The sequence below is a fragment of the Dermacentor silvarum genome, chromosome 5, assembly GCF_013339745.2.
Source record: "Dermacentor silvarum isolate Dsil-2018 chromosome 5, BIME_Dsil_1.4, whole genome shotgun sequence".
NCBI classification, from domain to species: Eukaryota; Metazoa; Arthropoda; class Arachnida; order Ixodida; family Ixodidae; genus Dermacentor; species Dermacentor silvarum.
Window position 1 is genome coordinate 48812657 of NC_051158.1, and position 23439 is coordinate 48836095.

Consider the following 23439-nt stretch of genomic DNA (forward strand, 5'->3'; position numbering starts at 1 on the left):
TGATTCGTGAATTGGCTGTCTCTCTTTTAAGGCAGTACATGGTATGGGATGCTTTGTATACGGGATGGTGATTTTTAGGCTTTGCAGAATTTTTCAATATCGCCCGTGGCAGATAGCCTACTTTTAATCCTTGAGCTGGAGCATTCAAAGAGGCGTGATGTTCAAATGTTCAGGAATAGATGACCTACAGAAGTGAATACTGCCTGTTGGTTGTTAACAGAACGCTCTTAATTCTATTAGGGAATCTTTCAACTGGTTCCATAGGTCCACAGAAAAAAAAACCTCCTGAAGTTATGGCGTGTGCGATCCCGAATGTAATCGTTGCCTAATGCGTTGTTTATAAAATGTGAAGAGACAATACGTTCACGTGTTTTGCTGCCCTCTTACACTGACCATAGTTTAATTATTTCATTGTGCGTAACGACATGCACTGTTTCGCTTACAAGAGCATTTGCACTCTGTTCGAACGCAGCAACTGGGGTTACTGCCATGCAACTTGAACTCCGATTTCATGCGTTTTATGCAAAATACAGTGACAAACCTGCAGCCGTCAAATTCACTGTAAAACCCGCCCACCGTTGTGGGCCACACTGTGTCTGCTTGCTCATTGTCGCACGAGGCGTTCCAGTGCCTTAAATACCACACTATTGCTCAATAGCGCAACGGCTCAGCCAATGAGAGAGCGACAAATAGTGGTATCCGTGAAGCATCTCCATGTTGCAAGTCTAATTGTCTTGCCACAAATGCATCGAGCTGCATAACCTAACCCAACTATTCTTTCCATACAACGGAACTGCCGAGATGCACTGATTAGAACGCTTGGCTCACAACCGAAACCCGTTGGAGAAAAACAGCGTAAAATTTTACACGGACGAAGCCGGACGAGACAGACAACAGCGCTGGCGTGTGTCTACTCTGTCGCCGTCTGTGTAAAAAGTTGCACAGTTTTTTTTTTTTCTCCACCGTGCATCTATACCAGCTCGCCCAAATGTCAGCTCTCCTGATCGCAACTGAAAGTTGTGTGTTCGAATCCCGCTGGGAGTCAAGAATCATTTTTGCTCACAGACGATCCAACAGTCCGAAAAAAGGAAGGCATTCCGCAAAGAGCCGTTTCTGATAAGTTTCACATCGATCCCCGTGTACAGGGAAATTCAAATTGGGTTTACAAACGGCTCTTTATGCAACTGCATAAAAGTCTCAAGTGTATTATGCTCCGACGAAAAAAAACTGAAGAAACGCCGTCTGCAAAGTAGAGGGATCCCAGTCGAGGATTTTGTTTGTTTGGCAAAGAACTTGAAGCAAGGACGTCAAGTGCACCTGTTGCTTTCCTTGTTGCTGGGGTTTTCCAAGCTCGAACAATACATGGCCAACAATAGAAATGGTGATGTCAATCCAAAAAAACATTGTTTCGGGGAAGATTTAGTCGCTGTTTACCTTGACAGCGAAAGCAGCTGCGTATCTACCGCAGCTATATACATGCGCAGTACGGCCCGAGGTCTTTAACCATGGCTGGTACACGATGGCTTCTGCTACTGTACTTCATTACTGGCGGTAAGAGCACAAATGTAGTCACTAATATTGTATTCATGGAAGTAATATCAAGAAAACGGCTCGCTTTAGCAACGTTTCAAAACCACACCCTAATTTACAGCGAAGCTGTGTTTTTATAGCAGCTGCTATATAGAATTATGTCGCCTGTAATTAAACCGTATTCTTAGAATACCTGTCCGCGAATGACCCACGCGTTTGAAACGTAGCCCGTACATGACGCTCCAGAGCACATGCTAAAGGAATGTTTTCACAAATGGCTCAACAGTGACACACGCGCTTAACTTCACCAGCCGATTTGCCAGAAGGTTATCGAATTTGTACTACATTTGATATAGGTGCCATTAGAGTTCAACGGCAACGGGCTGAATTCTGCGCCATTCAGATACACTTAATTATAGTGCGCATAATTACGTGAATAGGTAATTTATCACAAAGACTGTTATCAACACATACACTCCGAACTGGGCGTAACATTCGCCAGTAACAGTCCCTCGCTTAGGTCACCCAGGACGTTGAGATACGTAAAGCGAACCACGAAGAACTCTTGACCCGCCGCGGTGGCTTAGCGGCTATGGTGTTGGGCTGAACGCTGAACCCTACGTCTAACGCATGAGCATAGGAAGAACAAACGACCGTTCAGTAATTACTTGCGAAATTTCTAAACAAGCGAGGACCACTAAAGCTTCGCCGCAGACTACACCTAACATATCCCCTATTTTCACCGAATGTGAACTCGATGTCATGTACGGTTCTTTTAGCACTTTGGGTAACATTGCGGATAACGGCCCTAAGACACTCTCGAACGCCTCAAGAACCATTTTTACAAAGGTTCTAAAGAACGTACACGCAGTAAACATATATTGTACGTCACCGACGACATGCTTCCTAATTAAACAATATCTGAACAAAGCAAATTGCATTGTTCACAGAGGAGACCAAGGTGACCAGGGAAACCAACTACACGCTTGTATACCGCACGAAATTTGGGAGATAACAAATATTCAGTAAATGTTTTCACCACATGGCACCTATTAACTTCAAACTTTCTTAACACGTCACCCATATAGCATGGCACCTATATATATAAATATTAAAGTGCTCTTTGGCCCCGTCAGAGCAGCGGGAAAGTTTGTAAAAATTTCCTATAACGCCTTTGAACAGGCTTAAAACGATGGTCGAGTCACTTTTATTTATCCCATGAGAAGCACACACACTTCTAAATGTATATACCGTGATGTAACTTATTGCATTTTCCACATTTCTTCAAAATATTAATTTTGTGAGTTATATTGAGCTTTTTCAGAGAACTGTGAAAATTGGCACATTTTGTTTTCGACCGTTTCTAGTCGCACTAAGAGCTTCGCTGTAACATGAACGGTTAACTTTGCGTCAATGCTGGCCTTCCGGTCAAATTTCCCCTTGAACGCTTCCCACGGCAGCTCTGAGTACTTGACTGACCACCAAGCTGGCGCCATCATTTTTCTAACGCGAGCAGGCCACATGTGATGCTCATCTGAATTCTTATTTTTATATATCTATCGCGTCAAACACTATCTGCGCACAAAATTAGTTTCGGAGTAGCCACCACATTTAAAACTTAGCCTGGTGCTTCCAAAAGTAAAACGCTCTCACGAGTATTATACTACTGCTTTGTGATGTTCTTTTCCTAATACTTTCTGAAATTGAAATATTGTATCAAAGAAGTGTTCACTAATGCTATGTCAATTTTTTCCGGTAATCTTACACCGACGCTTTACTCATTATTCTCTCACGGCTGGTTACTACACCAAATCTGTTTTGCATTGCAGAAACTACATTGCAAATCATTTATACTTATTTACTCGATTGGCATATGTTTTATGAACTGCAACTTCCTTTGTTGTCCCAGCCATGCAACTATGCTAAAATGGCAAGCACCAGAAGCACGTAATCGACGTAAAACGCGTCTATCTCAACAGTGATAAAACACCAGGAACAGCAATCTGGATGCAGTGCCACAGCTATTGTGATGTTTCGGTGAAAATAAAACCGGTTCCTGCTCGATCAGTTATCAACTGGAAGCACCACCACAAGCTGCAACTGCTGTGTTGTTAGGTTTAACCTATAACCGGCTCCTCTTGGGTTCATTATGAGTAGGCTTCGGTATGTTTATTTTGAATGAAAGAGAGTTGAAAGAAATCTATCGGTGTAAATTTCTAGACGATTACGTTTTATCTTAACAAACAGCGTTTGTCGAAAGGCTGTTGAAAGAAATCTTGTCGACCAAATAAACTATACAAGAGACTCTTTTTGGTTTATTGTTGAAATCGGTAATCCGAATGTCGGGACTGAACTGCCAAGTTTCTTCGCGCAATATGAATACATTTCTAGGCAGTTGCTGCTTGGCAGGGGCTACATGCCTGAACAGATGGATTATTCTCGAAGCTATCAAAACTACGTGATTGGGAACGATGTTGACCCCCTTTCATTCTCGAGGCTTCACACCGCGCAATGGCCAGCAGCGCGCGGATGCGCGCTTGTATTACTAGCTTTACCCGTCTCTACCCGTCTCTCTAATGTGGGATGGGCATCTTCCATGCTAAGAATATTTAAGAGAGAGGAGCACGCTGTCATCAGCGACATGAATCTCGTTAACTACGCCTGTATCTATTACAATAAGGTCCAATGCGCGCTGTAAGATAGTGCTTGTGTTGACCCACCGCATTGTAAATATTGCACCTGAATAAAGTTGCTTTCAGAATTCTGGGTGCGTTTTCGTATGGTTGGTGTCCCTTTGATAACGTGAGACTATTCAAAACACAGGAATAAACTTCGAGTTTTGGATAGTTGGGAAGTAAGAAGGAACAACCGCCGATAAACGCCGAATTCCTCGAAATAATAATAAACGCCGAAATACCTCGGCCACATTTTGTCAGAAGTTTAAACAACGACAACATGGTACGCTAGTTGTGAGAGATACAGGTCTCATAACGGACTCAAGGAGAGCCGGCTTTAAGTTCAGCCTAACAACACGATAGCTGCAGCACGACGATGTGCCTTCGAATGTTTTTTTTTTTTCGGATTTGCGATGAAGGAGTTCTGTTTAGATCATGTGCGTTTGATACGGGATGTTGTAGCTCCGTTACATGGTTATAACTCGCAGACAAAAAGCAAAGCTGCAGCTCAGTAACTTCAGGTGGTGGTGTATCATGTCGCTAAAGAATATGTGTGACCCATTGTTAGAGGGATTATTTGTTGCAATTTCTCGTATGTGCAGTATATTTGCCCAGAATCGGTCTGTGCTAGTAAACAGTATTCACAATTTTAAGATGGCCTGAATGTCAGCACTTTTCTAAACAGTTAAGTGATATATCGGGGGTACTGTAGATGCTTCTTTCGTTGTTTCCGCTGCTTTGGGAGGCAATGTGTTTGCACGACAGGCGTTGTAGCACACGCTCCTGAGCGCCTTCATTTGTGAACCATCCATGTGGGATATAAGGGGTGCTAAGTACTCTGCTTTTTTTCAGTTGTGCTTCCTGAGGTGCAGCTCTTCTCTACAAGCCCATTGCTTTGCCAGCGATTGATTTCATTCATACCTGTGAGTGATATACTTCGGTCATCAGTTCAAATAAAGAGCGGGAGGTGTTTTACGTGGAATTGGTGACATTCGCGGTGGATAATATCTCCGCTTTTAGCTAATGGTATACTGAGATGTATCGAAGATGCGCAAACTTTTTTCCCTAAGGTGTAAAGTAGAAAGTTGATCTTGAAACACGTTGCTCTTTCCCTTTTGAAGAGCGGAAGGTTACACAGCTTGCGCTATGCGGTGTGTGTGCTAGAATACTATTATGTGGTAAATATGTCAAAATCCATAAAGATTTTTTGTGTCAAAATGTTTCAAAAGCACACGCCAACAAGAACATGGCCGTAATATTCTGCAGTATAAATGTCGTCAGCTGGGAAAACCAAAATGCTGAGACTTGAAAAATAAATTGCCATTATGGGTAGCAATTGACAGCTCATTACAAAAAACGCCGTTTGGTAGGCTTCGGAATAATTTAATGTTCCTCGGCTTTATTACCGTGCCCCGAATGCAAGCTACAAGAACACTTTTTGCATTCCCCTCCAATTTCTAGGTGGACTGCAAATTAGAATATAGAAGCGCCATCCGGTTTCAAACCCATGATATCTGCTCAGCAGCAAACTCGAATAGCCACTAAGCCGTTGCGAGTGTCCAAGAGAGCGAACACACAGAAGAAATGGCTGTGAAGCCACGGAGAAAAACAACAACAAAACAAAAACATAAAAGGCAAGGCACAAGCTCGACCTCAGGCCTCCAGCCATCGCAACGCAATCTCATTTGACGCCATTCTCTAACTCCTTCTATTTTTGGGGTATTGGGAAATGCGCGACTCGGCCTTGGAGGTCTGGGAAAAGCACACCGTTCGTGGTAGGTTTGAGAGTCGCTGGCCGCTGCAGTTGCCGCCGCGTTCTGCTCGCCGCATTTGATGCCTATTGTTCTCGCACTCATACCTGCAAACATTTCTGCCGTGGCGAAAGAAGCATAACCTCCGGAGCGTACGCACGGCTAGCCGCCCCATTGCAACCTCCGAGAGGACATGCGAGCGGCGCAGCACACATGCAAATTACGAATCCGTAGCAGCCGTGCGGCATAGCTAGAAAACACCGCTTTCCATCACGAGCTTGGGTGCTTTTACCGAGATTCGTGGTTGTTATACTTCTTGACTGGTCTTCATAATTATCACCTGGCGCTTCTTGTTTTTGTTTTTTCATTCGTGCGCGAAGAGCACCGCTTGGAACCATGTTGAAAAATTATCCAATTGTGGGGTTTTACTAGCCAAAACAAGATCTCATTATGAGGCACGCCATAGTAGGGGACTGAGGAATAATTCAGAGCAGCTGAGGTTGTTTAACCTTCTCTTAAATGTAAGACGAGGGTTCCTCCAACCCCCCCCCCCCCCCCACCCACTCCTCTTCCCCATCGCAATACAACCCACCGCTGCCGGGACATCTTAGCGCAACACCTTAGCTACTATAGGCTGCCTCGGCGGGTCGTAACCATGTTTTCGTTCATTTTCTCTCAAGAAGTGGAGACTAACCAACCACCCGACCTGCCCGACTTGCCTAAGGCTCCCAATTTGTCATTCTTGCCACAGCGGCTTGACAGAGAGAGAGAGACAGAGAGAATATTTAGCGCGATGAAAAGCGGCAAAGTCGGCCAGAGAGGCGTGTCTCGGGCCTGCTACTCCATACTTGGGTAAAGGAGAAAACACAGAAGGGAGTGTTGATGAAAAAAGTGCCGAAAGTATCTCTCAAGGCTCTCGTATGTACTGATGACATTGCAGCCTTTGTTACATTGCAGTTCTTAGTCTGATTACTATCCCGATTACGAGAAGTCACCTTTGTTCACTGCTTCAGTTACGCCTTTTGAGGTGAATTATTTCTGTTAAAAGGATGTCATTCAAGACACGTAGGCGAGAAAGATATTTGCAAGGTATAGCGCGATAATATACGCACGAACAGGTGCCTGAGGCATTTAAAGAGACACTAAAAAGAAACCTAATTTGATTTGTACTGAAAAATTACCCTTATACAATTTAGCCAAGAAATGTCACTCTTACTGTGAGAAGAAGCTTGGTAATTAGGCGAGAAAAAAAAGGGAAGCAACGAAGGATCGGTGGAATGCTTGCCCGCAAATGCAAGCCGTGTGGTCATAGATTTTGATAGTGTCTACTCGAGCATGCGTAATTTTTTACAGGTGAAGATGAAATAAAGTTAATTTGCGAAAGAGCCAAATACTAAAGTTAGCAAGTATCGCGAAATGTTATGAGCCACAACAGCAAAAATAGGAAAAAATATTTGGAATTTCGTTACAGGACAGTGACAAAACTGCGCTGGGCTTTCGGCACGTAATACAAAAAAAAAAGAACTTTCACTTACATTTTCTCTGATGATAACGAAGCTATTACCACAAAATTCTTGAATATGATGTTTGGAAAGAATCATTTCTCACTCTAATAATGATATTTATCATCTGTCTTTACGGTCTCTTTCAGGCCACTACCTATGTGGTTTACAAACAAAGAAATGTGCATTTCATATCCAATAACAAAATGAGTCAAGTGGAAGCATTGTCATTCTGCAAGCATATTCAGGGGCCACATTCACCAAGCTCGTCGTTCATAAATGGTCTTGCCTTTGGGTTTCCGCCTTCGGTAAAGGTATATGCAGAGTCAGGACTGGCTGAAAAGTGCTTTTACAGAGAATTCTATGCGTGAGAGCTTTTTGTGAATACGGGCCCAGGTTATTACGCACATTATTATTCAGTCAACGTTATTCAATCAAGCTAAGTTGAATATCAGAGCTTTCGTAGAGGCGTATGTTTTTTTTGTTCTTTTCAATGTTGTTCACGATTTCTCTGTTGCAGAGGTTTCATGCCAGACAGTGCACTTTTCCATGCCGGCTTCTCTCCGATGATGTTCACTTCCTTGGCAGATCTCCAATAATATTTCAAACGGAGCAGGACTGGACGCCTTGCACTGTGGGTAATATTCTTCTATCTCATGCAGAAAAAAAAACACCATCATGAACATTTTATGAGGTTCTTTACTGGCGGAAGCAAATTTCGCGACATATATGTGACGAAGTAGCCATTTTTTTTCGACCTAGCATGTACGATCAGCTTTTCATTTGTTGCACTCATTGCGGCAGCGTACGTTGTAGTCATATAAAATATATAGATCGCAAACAAGGAAAAAATGGAAACAAGAGCACTACATTCGCAGACCTTCATCTCGACATGGCTGCTAACGTTTGAAGCCTAAGAAGTTGACGTCAGACTAACGTAACTTTTTTTCTGAAAATAACTATCTTAGCCTAGACGTGCCTCATAACCATTTGTCACTGATGGAGTACCATATCACGTGAGATGGTGTTTTAAGGCAAATAACACATTTATGGCTGCTTCCTTTCTTTTTTTTGGTATCTTTTCTTTCTTTTTTGGAAATTTGCAGAACAAGAGGCTCTTACACAAAGACTACCGCGACCTTGCAAAATCACACGTCAATTTTGCGCCAAGCTGCTTGTTTTGAGCGCCTGTGCAAGTAATCTTTAATGCCCGTAACTAACGCAGTTAACACAATTTCATCCACACACCTTCCATAACATACCCTCACTTCAGTCTGTTTATTGACACGTGTACTTGTTTATCTTTCACCGGTGACCGCTTTTCATCGGCTAACAAATGTTGCACTTTATTACTAGGCTCAGGACGCACCTGCATGTATCGGAAGTTTCTCGAACGTTATCGATGCTTCTATCCGTTGTCTGTTGTCACCGACGCTTATGTAATCTTATTGTGTAAGCGACGCGAATTGTCTAGTACTTTCTGGAAGACACGTGGGCACAGGGGATTACTCTGGAACCTTCAATGACTCATGTATAAAAGCCGACGCGTTTCGCCGCTGATCAAATTTCGACGATCGCTGAATGTGTTCGCCGCTATCGTTGTGCTTCGAGTGGAACTTGCTTTTGCGGGCACAGGTTCGCCCAATCAAAAGTCCGTTCCGTTATTCACAGTTTTGTGACTGTTGTCTTCACCGTCACTACTACGTGATACGTAAATGTCGCCGTCACATTCTGGTCAACCAGTACAGAGGCCAAATATTCTACGTGCGTATAAAAACATGTGTACAACGCTTACAATATCCTGTATTATTAATTTTCTACAAAGTCAGTATTCACCTTCCGCATTTTAAACTCTGCCTAGAGATCTCATAGGCAACATGTCCGTTCAAATATAAACTCCCTGAATTGCTGTTCTTTTTTGTAGGACACAGGAGAATCATTATACGCGCTTCGTATAATGACACAAAATAGAGAAAATAAGCACTTCGAAATTGTCCTCCAAATGACTAATTAACGATAAACTTTAAACCTTTCCCGCGTATGAGAACTGACATATCCACTATTTTGCCCGCATGTAAACTTGGCAACACATTATGTTCTATAAGGACACCAGGAGGTGGAGGAGGAGGAAGCAACTTCATTTAGTCAAATTGGCTGAATGAGGGGTGGCTATCAGGCGATGTCTTACAGCAGCTTCCTGGGTTCTTTCGATGGCCCGACGTTGATCCTCCAGGTTCGGATACCAGAGCATTGCTTCCCATGCTTCAAGTGAGGGAGCAGCCAGGAGATGGGCACATGGACAGGAAATGGAAAACGTGCCTATTACGCCTTCATGTGCTGTTGCACTAACTGCCTTACGCTAACATAGCGGACACCCGCACCAAAAAACTATAAAACCATGGGAATATTAGAAAAGGCATTGCTAAATATGAAAAAAAAAAGAGAATAGGGTCAAAGCACGCGGTGTTTTCATCGAATATATTTATTTCTAGCCTAACTACAATATCTAGCGAGATTTGTACAAAATTATCCAATTATTGAGAAGCAGGTCTTGCCCAAGGAGATTGATGAGGAAAAAGAAGGCCATTGAGATTACTGAGGTGTAATGGAAGCATGTACTTTTCATAGCTACGCGGTCGTGACAGGTATGTGTCGAATTTTACTTGTTAGTGACAACTCCAGCTTGTTCGTGCGGCGATGTTGAGAAATGCAAACGTCTATGTTCTAATTGCTAAACTTTTTAAAGCGCAAACAAGAGACAGGGCACACAAGGAAGGTCAAACACAGGACACAGGAAGTCAAACACAGGTCTATGTTTTAGCAGTGAAGTTTCATATTCCTTGATTTGCCTACCTTTCTATGTGCTTAACTTCAAGGTCGATGTTAGATTTGATCTACTAGTCTCAACTGGAAAAGCGCTAATTGATCTCACTGCCTTCGTAATTACAAATTTTCTAGGTGTTACTGTGAATGTATAACATCGTATAACTGCTCTTTTTTTTTCAGGCCTCAAGTGAATTCACTGGCGAGCACCAGGTCAATACCTCTACTTTATTTTTCGCACTACGAGTCTTTTTCACCAGCTATAACAAAATTACTACGACGCTGGCTTTTTTTTTTGCCATTTCCCTTTGAGAGCGTATGTTATGTATGTGGGCGCACTGGTCTGAACACTCCTGCTAGTTGTTGTGCCGTGAAGGGCCACTGTTGTAGAACAACGAGTGCATTAAAATAGCAGGTGGCTAGGCATATTATTGCATGAGCGGGCGAATTACTGGCTGAGCTGTACGCGTGATCGTAGCATTTGGATAATCACGCGACTTAGGTTGTCGGCCGGCCGCTCTGTAATTTTCCACGGCCAGCAGTCGTACAGGTCTCGGAATAAAATATGTCCATAGGCGGTAATTCTGTGAGGACTAATGTTAGAATAAAAAAATAACGCAATTATGCGACTAGAGGCCAAACACGCTTAATAACTTTTTTAACCTGCGCTATAGCGCTAAATTCTTCAAAATCTCCATGCCATTGATTTATGTGTTCCTCAAAACTGATGTGATCGAATTCGAAACCGAGTCACCAGATAAAATTAAGGTATATGCAGATTAGACGCGCATGTTCGAATTTATGTGATGCGGAGCATTCATGAAACAGTTAATTGAATGCACGCAACTAAATGTGATGCGTACAATTGACTTTATTTTCACGAACTCAGCGCGTAATCTCCTGCAACGTTTATGCGCCGCTCAGTTCCCAACGTTGATATCATGCGATGTCTATGTTCACGTATGCACAAGACCATTCACAAGCTATGCCGAAGAGCAAACTTGTTCTCGCGAATGCACGCTTTGAAACGTCGACGCAGTGATGGATGCCACGGTGACGAAGTATCAATTTGATGTCTGGGGAGGGAAGAATTGTTAGACCTAATTTCCGAAGGACTGTTTAGTATAAATATAAGAAAATGATGATAATCAAGCGACATGCTCTATATCATTTTCGGTTTCATTTAAAATGTCTGTATACTTCGGACATACCCGTGAAGGCACATCATATGTACTAGTTTTTATGTTGTGATATACTGTTCGATTAGGCTGCCAAAGATGCGCTCACTGCCATTAGATGGTGAGGACCCATTCCCACGCTATACAAGCTCAAGCAACCCGTGAGAGCATTGCGAATGTACGCGATAAGTTCTCCGCATCAGGTCCTGGTGGTTGCTGGTCACGTACTATGAGCAATGTTTTTCGCATGGTAGTTTGACAGGTAGACGTACTGGTATTATAAATGTGAAAGTTCGAGTGCAACACGTGTCACATATTTCGTGTGGCGCCTTATGGGCTGCGCATGGGGGGGGGGGGGGGGGGGCCGTATTTGAAAGCTTGTGTTGTGTTCCTACATAGCACTTAACTTTTTTTCTCTCCCACAGGTCGGTCACTGCATTAGTGGTATATGCATGCCACTACAAGCTCATCCTGCACAGAAGCGGCGGAAGCGGTCGGTGTTACTCACTATGGCAGCAATTCGTGCGGGAAAAAGGCTTATAACCAAGCTTGCCAATCGTGGACCATAGATGGACTTAAAGACAGGCACTCTTAATGGCAGTAAAAGTTTTAAAAACTAATTAGCAAATTAGTTGAAAAATTACAAATAGGTTAGCACAGCACAGAAGGTGGGTATAGCTTATACAGGGAACGAGATTTGATCCAGGAATAAGCAGAATTTTGTGTACAAACTGCAAAAACGCCGTAAATGAGTAAGATAACTTCCGCACAGAAGGGCTGGCGTTCATTCAGAAACAATATCTAGTCAGGGACAGCATCAGACAGAGAGATGTCGGATCCAACGAAACTGTGCTTGAATTTATTCTTTGACATTAGGTGTAGAAAGTGGCTAAGTTCTTTGAGAGCATAACAGGGACAAAACAAATAAACAACAACAGTGACTTTAATGGAGGTGGACTAAGGGAATATTTCTCATAGCAAGGAAGGCCTCACAATAAAACTGTTAGAACGCTTCTCTGCATATTTTATGCCTATATACTTATGGTATTGGCGGCATGAATTATTATAAGATATCTATCACTGGCAATCCGAACTTCCGATACCTGCCGGATTTCCGCAGAAGTGATATTTCATATGCTGGGTCTGTGCACTGAGAGTTATCGATTCACTCGGCCCCGCTCTACAACCTTTCAGCCTTCTGGTTGGTTTCATAATAGGTCGACCACAGCGGAACGATACTGGTCTTGGGCTTGGTCTACGGACGAGGAAAACATATTTGAGAAGCTATCCTTGTGATGCATCCATAGGAGTTCCTTCTAGCTACTTGTTATTATCAGGTGGAGGAGAATATTGCGTTTCGTAGAACTGCTACCCCTCACAGTTCGTTGTAGAACTGCTTTGCTCAACCTAGAACCATTTGAAATTACTTCATCTGACCTCTTACAAAAAGACTAAGCTTGTGATACATTCTTGCAGAAGATCAGTAAGACGAAGAAACATGTCGTAAGTCACTCGAGAGTGCATATTTTGCAACATTTATTTGTTTTTTCGTCGAAAAATATCAGTCAATTTCGACGCGGTTATTAAGCGTAGGTTTGTTCGCCGCTTTCTTCGACTTTTACACTGCTGCTGTGTTCCACGCCGCGTCATAGGGTGGTTGAGAGCTCATGGCAGGGGTGCTGGAGACTAGATAGGTGACATGAACGACGTTTCCGTAGAGGGGGTCACAATGCCATCTGAGAAGCCATGGGGGACGCAACAATGCGCTCTGGAGGCCATAATTAGGCGTGACCCTCCAGCAATAGCATTGCAGGAGTTGCCGCGCTTGCCTCCGTGCTCATGCGCAACAGGAACGACAGTCCAGCGAGGAGGTAAGGAGAAGGTTAGAGAAAGAATAGCGAGAGAGGAGGCAGGGAATGGGTACAACCGGATCCCGTCCAGACGCAGTACTCCGCGTACTCCGCTTTCCTCATCATGCTTCCATTACACCCTCCTTCACCGCTTCTCTCTTCGCTCTCGCAGTCTTTCATCCCCAGCTGCGCTGCGCGCTCACTCTTTCATCCTTCGCTGCGCTCGTTCGCTCGGCGAGAAATAACGATGAGGCACTCCGACGCTCAATGCAGCTACGGGCGCATAAAAGCCGTGGTGTAAATATCTACGGATGTTTCATCTGTTGTACCTTAAAGGGACACTAAAGAGAAATAGGAAGTTCAGCTGGAATAAAAGAGGGACCTTCAGGAATGCATGCAGTTTTTGTTGGGTGCAAAAATATGAGTTATTAGCGGAGAAATTCGTAAACAAAGACCAAATATCTCTTCCTCAATTTCTCTCACCCCAGACTTGGCGCTGAAGCAGTGTCGTCACAGATTTCATTGCTCTCGGCGAATCATAATGCGCCATGATACGTCACCGCTGGCGTAAATGGCCGAGGCCCTGGATGCATCATGGCTGCATGCATGGTCGCTGCGTTTGCGTTCGCCGCGATGGATACCGTTGCTGCAGCTAAACCTTGCAACGAAGAGCTCGCCAGGGAAGCAGGACTGCATTTCAGCGATATTCAGTGAAACGGAGCGCGAAATGATCCTCCGTTCTCGAGCGGTAGGTGTTTCCGCGTGCGATGGCGGTGAGCCGCCGGCCGCGCCGGCGGAGAGCTTCGTTTTCGTCGACGGAAGACGAAGCGTCCGGTCCGCCAGGCGACGATGTTCCCGACAGCACAAGCGTAGAAAGTTGCGCACGTACTCGGTATGGTTATTTCGTGGCTTTATTTAATGACATTCATCACTCACCGAGCCGCCAGTTTGCTGCTGCAGGGGCACCGGAAGGGGGTTTGATGAAGGCCGCATTAAGGGAACAGCTGCTCGAGAAAGGACTGGCCTCTGGGGCACGCCAAGATACTTTCCGAGGGCAGGATTATACACCTAATCCGAGGGCGAGAAATGCAGAGAGCACACCATCGGTTTCTCTGGCTCTTTTGCCGTTTTATTATCGGCAGAGCACTGAGCCATTGCGAACGCCGGGGAGCGGGGCTCACCGCGCGACACCACATGAAAGGACACAATCGAGTCAACACTGCCGCTGCCCCTGAGCAAGCACCTTGGGCCATTTATACAGCCCTCAACACTACACACACGAGTCATTTTCTGGCTGTTTCCCGCGAAGTCAACGTTTTTTGAGCCACGCAACGTGCAACCAAACACCGTAGAGCGGAACAGGCGCGCGCGACGATGCATTGACCAAAAACGAAACTACGAAACTATCACGACCGGATGTATCGCCATGCCATTTTTTTTCTTATTTATTTAATTTTGTGCTAAACTTGTACTTCCTCGCTTCAAACGGTTTAAAAAGTTGGCAAATGCTGTTTATGTACGTTTAAGGTGTATTTCATTTTGCGTTTTATTAACAGCGATAAATCGCTCTCGACCAATCGCGACCGGCCTGCATTTGTAATCTCCGACGTCAGAACGTGTAGTGCGGGAAATTCGAAGGGGCGTCAGCACCTATCCCTCAGTTTTTCGCTATTTTCTCGCCTATTAAACATCTGTTTGCAGTAAGAATGGTATGGCTGTGATCGTGAAATGATAATCTACCATTTAAGCTCAACTTACGGTTTCTCTTTAGTGTCCCTTTAACCTTACCCCTCGGCGCTCGTGGCAGTTCACCTATTACGACACGGGAGAAAAAAAATGCGTCCTCAGAAAGCATCACTCATTTGGGTTCTCTTCAGTAAAGGAATGACTGAATGAATGACACGTCTCTCTGTGTGTTCTGTGTGCTACTTCGACTAACACGAGTGGTTCAGGCAAGGCAACATTTATCATCATTTAGCATCACATCAGGACTGTTGTATGCCGTAAACATCGCCAAATACTGTCAATGAACGCAAACAGCACAGAAAGCTTCACTTACATCGATGCCCACAGTGCATGGGTTTGATTCAAGTATGCGTATGGCTGGAAGGGGTGGAGTACATGGCACCCCCACCCTCGTACGCGGTACGCTTATCCAGCCCGTCCGCTGGACGGATCCAGGCCTAATACTTTACTGATCCCCCTTTACTGATCCCACTACACGTGGGATCAGTAAAGGGTTAACTGGTGAAATGTAAATTGAAGTACGCGATGTTTTCTGAGCTACAACGCTACATCCTAGAATGGCGCCTAAGCGTGCACTCAATGCTGAGAACATGGAGATTGGCAAGAACTGTCGAGCGGAGCAAGAACGACTTCGATACGCAGCGAAGCATGGTTTGGAACGTGGTTTTGAGCACGGTTTGGCTCGTAAACACCAAGCGAAGCAGGTTCGACTGGCTGCGATGAGCACCGACGACCATTGAGTGGCGGCGATGAGTAACGAGGATGGCGACGAACACTTTACCCACAAACGCCAATCGGAGCAGCATCAAGTGGCGGAGGTGCGTACCGAGGACCGCGATGAACACTTTGCCCAGAAACGCCAAGCGGAGTAGCATCGAATGGTGGTGATAAGTGCCGAGGATTGCGATGAACACTTTGCCCAAAAACAGCAAGCCGAGCAGTATCGAGTGGTGGGGATCACACAACAGCGCCTGAACCAGACAGCGTCGTTAGCAGATGCCAAGAAGTACTAGGAAAAACACCTCGTGCGCGACGAGTTCTGCGCGCTGTGTAGTGTGCGATAGACTCTGGTTCCGGTCGGACGTGCCTCCGGTGTGGGAGCGCGACACGTCTACATTAGGCAAAGCGTTTCTAAATGAAAAGGCGTCCTTCTTCATTCTGTGCTGTACGTGTAAGTGGTCACTGAAAAAGAACTAAGTTCTGCGGCTGTCACGTAGTAACGGCTTCTGGAACCCGCTACGTCCTGCGCGTCTACTCTTCGTTGCACGATATCAGTGGGCGTTTGGCGTCTCCCCGGATCCCATTCACGCGGATCAAACGGTACAGAATTATGGGGCAGATCGTCAGCGAACCCGTCAAGGTTGACAAAATAGTGAGCTGTCTGCCGCGCAACGTTTTCGACGATGCAGATTCTTTCTCTCGGTGCAAGCAAGGCATGGTGCGCAAGGCGAACTTCAAGCTTTGCCTTAACTTTCTGTGCCGCAGCCGTCTGTATCGCGGGTAAAACATCACGGCGCGAGCAGCTGCCCTGGGTCGCTGCATGGCCGAGTTGGAGCACGCGGGCGAAGGGGAGGAAGCCGAAGGGATGGACTCCGAGGTGGCGTATTCCGTGAACGATAGTTGGTTGCTCACTCTACGACAGCAGACTGTGGTGTTGGACGAGATGAAGTGCGTGGAGATGTGGCCCGGGGAGGAGGAGGAGGAGGAAAAAACTTTATTCTGACAGGGCATTTGGGACCTCCCAGGTCCCCTGGGTCCCCGCGCAACCCCACCGCACTCAAACGTTCATGTTTAACATGTCCATGACGCTAGCAGCCCGGATGGCGGCGATCTTCTGCCTTGCCGGGTCCGTGGAGCGCAGTGAGGTCTCCCAGTCCTCCCAGGTTTGGAGTGGTGTCGGGCCGCCAGGGGGAGGAGAAGCCGGACAGGCCAGGAGTATGTGGGTGAGGTTTGCTTTCGGCGCACTGCACAGAGGGCAGGAAGGTGGGATTTGTCTGTAGTGGGAGAGGAGGGATGGGGTAGGTAGGGTGCGCGTTTGCAGACAGCGCCACAGGTGCTGCTCCCTGGTAGTGAGGGAAGAGTGGGGCGGTGGGTATATAGCGAAGGTACACGCACGCTCCCTCGAGAAACCCCCCATGAGGTCCGCCTGTGCCCGGTTTCTCGACCCTCGGGCTAAAGAATCGGCGGCCTCATTGCCGGGGCTTCCAGAGTGCGCGGGCACCCAGATGAGCTCAGCGCTGCGGGATAAGGGGGGGTTCTGGGTCAGTATGTGACCCAGAACCCCCGCTAGGGGCAGGGTGAACTCTGCCCCTAGCATAGTTTAGCAGTGCAGTTTTAGAGTCACTCAGAATGTAGGTAGCACTGGAGCTGCCGAGCGCTAGCGCTATAGCGATCTCTTCCGCTTCCTCTGGGTCCGTTCCCTGGGGTAGTTCCTTTATTAATGGAGGTGTGTTCAGTGTGTAAGCAACCGCTGTGGCTCCGTGCTGATCGCATGCAGCATCTACCCATATTGCGTTCTGTTCATCGCCGTACCGTTTATGTAGGGCTGCTGCTCTGGCTTTCCGCCGCTCGCGGTTTTGGTCGGGGTGCATGTTACGAGGGAGCGGTCGAATGTGTAGCGTTTGACGAATTTCTGTAGGAAGGGCTTTTAGGGAGTCATGATTAGCAGGGATGCGAATTTCGAGTTTTGAAAGTATATGCCTCCCGGTAGAGGTACTGGCTAGTCGGAGATATTGTGTTTGTAGGTGTGCTTCGGTTAGTTCTTGTATGGTGTTATGCATGCCTAACTTCGCCAGTCGTTCGTTACTGGTGCTTTGGGCAGGCAGAGCGCAGCCTTGGTAGCTCGTCTGATTATAGAATTTATTGTTGGGTTTCGGTTATATTGAGGTTGAGGTAGGGGTAGAGTACAGTACTCTAATCATGGTATACGCTTGTACTACTCGCAGAATATCTTCTTCCCGCAGGTCGTGAGCTTTATTTGTTACTCTGCGTATTAGCTGCGTGGTAGCTGCTAGCGTGCTCTTTAGGCGTTTGATGGTTTCGGTATTTCTCCCATCTTGTTACAGGTAGAGGCCAAGGATTCGAATGGTGTGGACCTGTGGGACCACCCTATCCTGTAGGTAGATTCTAATAGGAGTATGATACGTTCTACCCTTTGGCGGGATCAACAAAAAGTTCAGATTTTTCCAGTGAGCAGGTGAGGCCTACCTTGGTGACCTCTTCCTGTATTACTATTGCGGCTGTTTGCAGTGTTTCTTCGATTTGCGCGTCCGATCCACATGTAGTTAAGAGGGTGATATCATCCGCGTACAGGGTATGGTCAAGATGTGGAATTTGCTGTAGCTTCCGCGCGAGCGGAATAAGTACTGCGTTAAAAAAGAGGGGACAGCACTGAGCCTTGCGGTGTGCCTACGTTCGCTAGTGTGTAGCGGCGTGTACGAAGGTTGTCTACGCACATGCTGGCCGTTTGGTTTGCAGGAAAGCCTTTATGTTCGTTGGCCAACTCCTAGGTCTATCATGGCCTTTAGGATGGCCTCATGCGTGACGTTGTCGAAAGCCTTCTTGAGGTCAATCGCCAGTACCGCTTTAGTGTGCGCAGGTATGAGGGGGTCCAGAATAGCTGTTGTGAGTTGCAGCATGGCATCTTGCGTGGATAAGCCCGATCGGAAACCAATCATTGAGTGTGGGTATTGACTAGTGTCTTCCATGTGACCGTGCAATCTAGCTAGGATGACTTGCTCAAAGAGTTTGCCTAGGCTGGAGGTAAGGGAGATGGGGCGCATATTTTCTGGGGTAACTGGTTGTTTAGGTTTCGGTATTAGTATGACCCTTCCATGTGTCCACATCTCTGGCAGTGTGCCGCTCAGCAATGCTTGTTGAAGATACAGGTAAATTCTTGCAGGGAATTGTCGTCTAGGTTTCTAAGAGCGGCGTTTGTTATGCGATCTTCGCCTGGCGTGGTGTGCTGAGTCTATGAAGTGCTGCTCGGACTTCTTGTATAGTTATGTCCCTGTCTAGTTCATTAATTGGTGGGGCCGGCGAAATCCGGCAGTGGAGTGGAAGTGCCCGGCGAGGTGTGTACGCTCTTAAGTTTCTGTAGTAGCGCCTGCGCGCGTATTTATGGTTGTGTGTTAGTCGAGCGACAAGATTTCTAGTGTGTTGTTTACTTTTCATGGGATCAACTAGATGTTTTAAAATATGCCACGCTCGAGCGGTACTGAGATTGCCTCTGAGACCCTCACATATCTGCTGCCAATTCTGTCTACAAAGTTGTTGGCTGTAATCCTGAATTTGCTGTGCCAGCTCAGATATCCTGATTTGGAGCTTCTTGTTGCGTTTTTGCTTAGCATATATTTTCATGAGACTTTCATGCGCTTCTATCATATGCGCCAATTTTGAGTCCATAACTGGAACTTGCTGTTCTGGGCTATATTCCTTGGTGCACGCCGCTTGGTCCTCGAGGACTTGTGCTGTCCAGGTTAGCGCATCCACCAGCCCTGTTTGTTGGTTTGTTTCCCGCCGTTTTCTAAATTTATCCCAGTTGATTAATTTATGCTCTATTTTTTTTCGAGACGCTTGGGGACCTGAGACTTGAACTTCGATAATATAATTGGTCACTGCCTAAGTATGTGTTGTTCTATTCCATTGAAGGTTGTGGATGCGTCTGCCCATCGTGAGATCCGGACTTGTGTCCATCATTCCTGTTGTACCTTGTCTGGTGTGGGCAGTTGAAATCATTGTACACCGTGAGCTGGACTGTTGAGCTTGTGTCATGAGAACCTCCCCTCTGCCAGAAGTTCTCTGGTATCCCCAATCGATGTGCGCGCAATTAAAGTCTCCGGCCACTATTATTGGTGTTTTATTGCCGCTGCGGTAATTTGCGCTATTAGGTGAGCGCAGCGCGTTGCTGCCATACTCGGCGGATTATATAGATTGGCGATGAGTAAGGAATCCTGTTGAATGTCGAGTGGGATAACTTCAACGACTACGTTTTGTACTATGCGGGAGAATGAAAGTTGAGTATGCCTTATGAACCGCTTGATAAAGGTGGACACAACCGGAGTAGTATCGTTTGGTGAGTGATAAGCAGTATATCCTGGGAGCGATATGCTTGTTTTAGGGTCCTGTAGCAGAATTAGGTCTGGTGGGTGTTCCTCATTTAGTATGAGTTGAATTAGCGCTTCTCGCTTACGGCGTATGCTGCGACAGTTCCAGTGACAGAGTTTTAAAAGGGGAGGAGTCTTAGAATTAGATGAATCACCTGCCATTTTGCTGCCCAGAAGTTTGGGGAAGTGGAGGGGGATGAGTGGTATGGGGTAGGGGCACCGTCTGCATTTGGTTGGTTGCCTCCACCACCATTAGGCCCATCTGTGTCCTGAGCTGGGTACAGAAGGTATCTAGCTTGTTCTCTAAAATTTTGAAGCGTTCGTCAATGAGGCTGTCGATCCGAGCTTCGAGAGTTGGGAATCGAGCCTCGAGTGTTTGCAGGCGCTTGTCTAGGAATTGCTGGAATTCATCGCGCATCTGCTGTTGGAAGTGTGCCAGTTTCGCTGTTAATTTGGCCTCAAGTTTGGCTTCAAACTGAGCCTCCATCTCAGCTGTTTTGTCTGATTGCTCCAGCTCTGTGTTTTGGCTGATGGCGGAGGAACGTCTTTCTTTTCTTTTTTGTAGGTGGGGTGGAGGTTGAGGTTTCTGCGGGAGATGAACTCTGGGTGTCTAGGGGTAAAGGGTGACCAGTGGTGGGTGTGAAGGTTGGGTGATGGTTTGGGTGACGGGTGATGGGTGGGGTTGGGTGATGGCCTGTCGCAAGCTTCTTACCTCCTCTCGAAGACGGATCATCTCCTCGTACCGGGGGTCTGGTCTGCGACGATTCGTTCTGCCCATGTGAGCTCCTCGGGGGCCTCGGGGGGCTGATGGATTCATCTTGGAAAATCTTCTGGGTGTAGCTGGCGTCTTCCGATTGTTTCCCTGTTTACCGGTGGCTTCGTTGTTTGTTGTCGCTTCGTTGCTTTACACCATCCTGTTCCTGTAAGGTGCTCTCCTCCGCACAGAATGCATCGGGGCACGCACTGACGTGTCTGTCTTCGCCGTGATCTTCGCCGCATCTTGGACATCTCGGTATTTTCGGTTCTGGACACACATCATATCTGTGTCCTGGGGCGCGACAGTTCGTGCAGGCCTCTGGTCGCGCCCTATATGGCGTGCACAGGTGTACTCCCCCATAGTAGATGATTCTACGGGGGATGGTCCCTGGGCAAAGGTTATAAGGATGGATTTAGACTTGCCCATGCGTCCTTGCTAGTAGAATGCCTGCTTCCGGATTTCTCGCTTGTAGATCTTGCAGAAGCTCTTCTTCCGTTTCATCCCAAAAAGCATTCAATATCACGCCTCTTACTGTGTCCCGCTGCAGGGACTATGTACGCTGCCACCCCATACGCTTTCGCGTTTAGGGTAATGCTTCTGATTTTAACCAGGTTAGGGCTGCTTCCTGGTTAGTGGTGGCTACTGTGCACGTGTTGTTCATTGGGTGCACGCGTAGTTGCACTTCTTCTCCCATCGGTATCTTCGCCGTTTCGAAGAGGCAGCGGAGCAGCCGCTGCGGTTGTATGTTGGGTAAGAATAGGCCTCCCTGTGAGCGGAAAACTACCTTAATCGCATGTTGTGGCAGTGGAGCCATTTCGCGACTTTTTCGCTTCACTTGCTGCGTTGCACGCAAGTGCGCCGGGTTCGGGCGGTACGTCGGACGCCACGTTGACGCGGGGAGCGTTTCGGTGAGTTCCTCGGATGCCTTCTGTTTTCCGCGTACCCCGTTGTATCTTCCATTCGGGCTTTGACTGGGACTTGCCTTGATAGGTTCCGATGATCTTAGTCCAGTCTGCTGGGTCGTAGTCCTCTTCTCGGAGGGTAGTTCCTTCGACTTGTACTTCCATCATCGTGGGCTGCCGGTTGATTCGCCGAGCTAGGACTCGCGCCTGGCATGGCGTGGACTGTCCGGCCTGTCGGTCTTCTCTGTCCAATAAGTCACGTTTGCTGGACGATATGGTCACCAAACTTGATGAGTGGCCTCACTCACCTTTGGGTAGCTACACGGCAAGTTTCTTGAAACGAGATGACAATTTACCAGAAGGCCAGCATCGGTCTCACGGAGCCGATGTTGCATGCGTGCGCACCTCGCCCGTTACCTGGACGCGTCCTCGCCCGGGAAGCATCGTACATCGCAGAGCACGCTGCCGGACCAATACGCGGAGGATTTATCGGTCCCTAAGATTTACTTGGGTGAGTCACGACGCATCAACCCCGACGTACATGCCTCGGTAGTCGACCGCGCTACAGGTGAGACGCGGCGGCGAGACAAACGCAGCTTGATGCCACCACACGTCCTGTTCATGGTCATGAAACTTCTGCGCTTCTGATCTCTGCAGCGGTCCAGCGTGACGTTCCTAACATGGTATCACTTACGAATGTCACAAAGAAGATGCTCCGTGACGACTCTTTTGTTGAGGAGTGCGTCGAACACGACTTCGCGTTTATTTCGGAAAATACCCAACTCCGTGGTCGCAGACAAAACGCGACGTTTGCACTGTGATTCGCCAACTCGGGAAGCCGACGCTCTTCCTCACGCCGACTATGTCGGAGCTGCACAACGAGCGTTTGCTGTCTCTCATCGAGCGTTTGAAAGCATCTGGACCCCGCCCTCTGCCGTGAAGTTTGCGACATGCCTCAATGTACAAGGCGGAGTTGGTCAACAATAACTCCGTCGTCTGTGCCTTGTACATTGATAAGCTCGTCCGAATTCCATGGGTGTGCTGCAACAGTCAAAAGATCTCCCCCTTCGGTGCACACTAGTGGTCGATTTTTTAAACGCATCGACATCCAACAGAGAGGAAGCTTGGCACTTGCACTTGGTCACATGGTGAGGGATGCGCAAGAATAACAGCTCTCAGATACTGCCCACAGCGAATTGCAAGAATGCCAACATCATACTAATAAGAGCCACGTTATATTGTTAGTGGTATAGAGGCCCAATAGCTGTTTTCGATATCGCACAAAATAATAAATCGATCAATCAATCATTATTATTTATCATGCCAAGGAACAACCATGTGGTCTGAGTGCTGGGCGCACGCTTACATCAAAAATAAAAAAAATAGTTAGAATGGCAAGGGCATATCAATAGAACAAAACAATGAATAAAAATAACAATCTTGAAAAGAAGAGTTTACATACAACAAGGCGCAAAGATGTAACCTTAGAGAAAGGAGGAGAAGGGCAGTAGAACAATGTGTGAAACTATGACACAACAAGGCAAGCTCGGAAAAGAACAATGACGACAGAGAGTTGTGAAAAATATCAAGGTCATAAATGTGGGCGTTGTAAAGACTTTG

The 23439-nt window shown here is 46.6% G+C and overlaps 1 protein-coding gene across 2 annotated transcripts; it reads left to right on the plus strand.

The window, feature by feature from the left end:
- Positions 1-1453: 1453 nt before the first annotated feature.
- LOC119453375 (uncharacterized) lies at positions 1454-12480 on the plus strand. Of its 2 annotated transcripts, XM_037715415.2 has the most exons (5): positions 1454-1551; positions 5058-5128; positions 7979-8092; positions 10465-10494; positions 11885-12480. In XM_037715415.2, exons 1-5 carry the CDS (start codon positions 1506-1508, stop codon positions 12026-12028), a joined length of 405 nt encoding a protein of 134 aa, XP_037571343.1. In that variant the 5' UTR covers positions 1454-1505; the 3' UTR covers positions 12029-12480. The 2 variants fall into 2 exon arrangements, with proteins under 2 accessions (XP_037571343.1, XP_037571344.1); XM_037715416.2 differs by lacking the exon at positions 10465-10494.
- The last annotated feature ends 10959 nt before the right edge of the window (positions 12481-23439 follow it).

Excerpts from the sequence above, each read along its gene's own strand:
- LOC119453375 (XM_037715415.2), top strand. The coding sequence starts at position 1,506 with ATGGCTGGTACACGATGGCTTCTGCTACTGTACTTCATTACTGGCG. Across the intron at positions 1,552-5,057 it reads ACTGTACTTCATTACTGGCG|TTGTGCTTCCTGAGGTGCAG; the intron begins GTAAGAGCACAA and ends GCTTTTTTTCAG. Across the intron at positions 5,129-7,978 it reads GATTGATTTCATTCATACCT|AGGTTTCATGCCAGACAGTG; the intron begins GTGAGTGATATA and ends TCTCTGTTGCAG.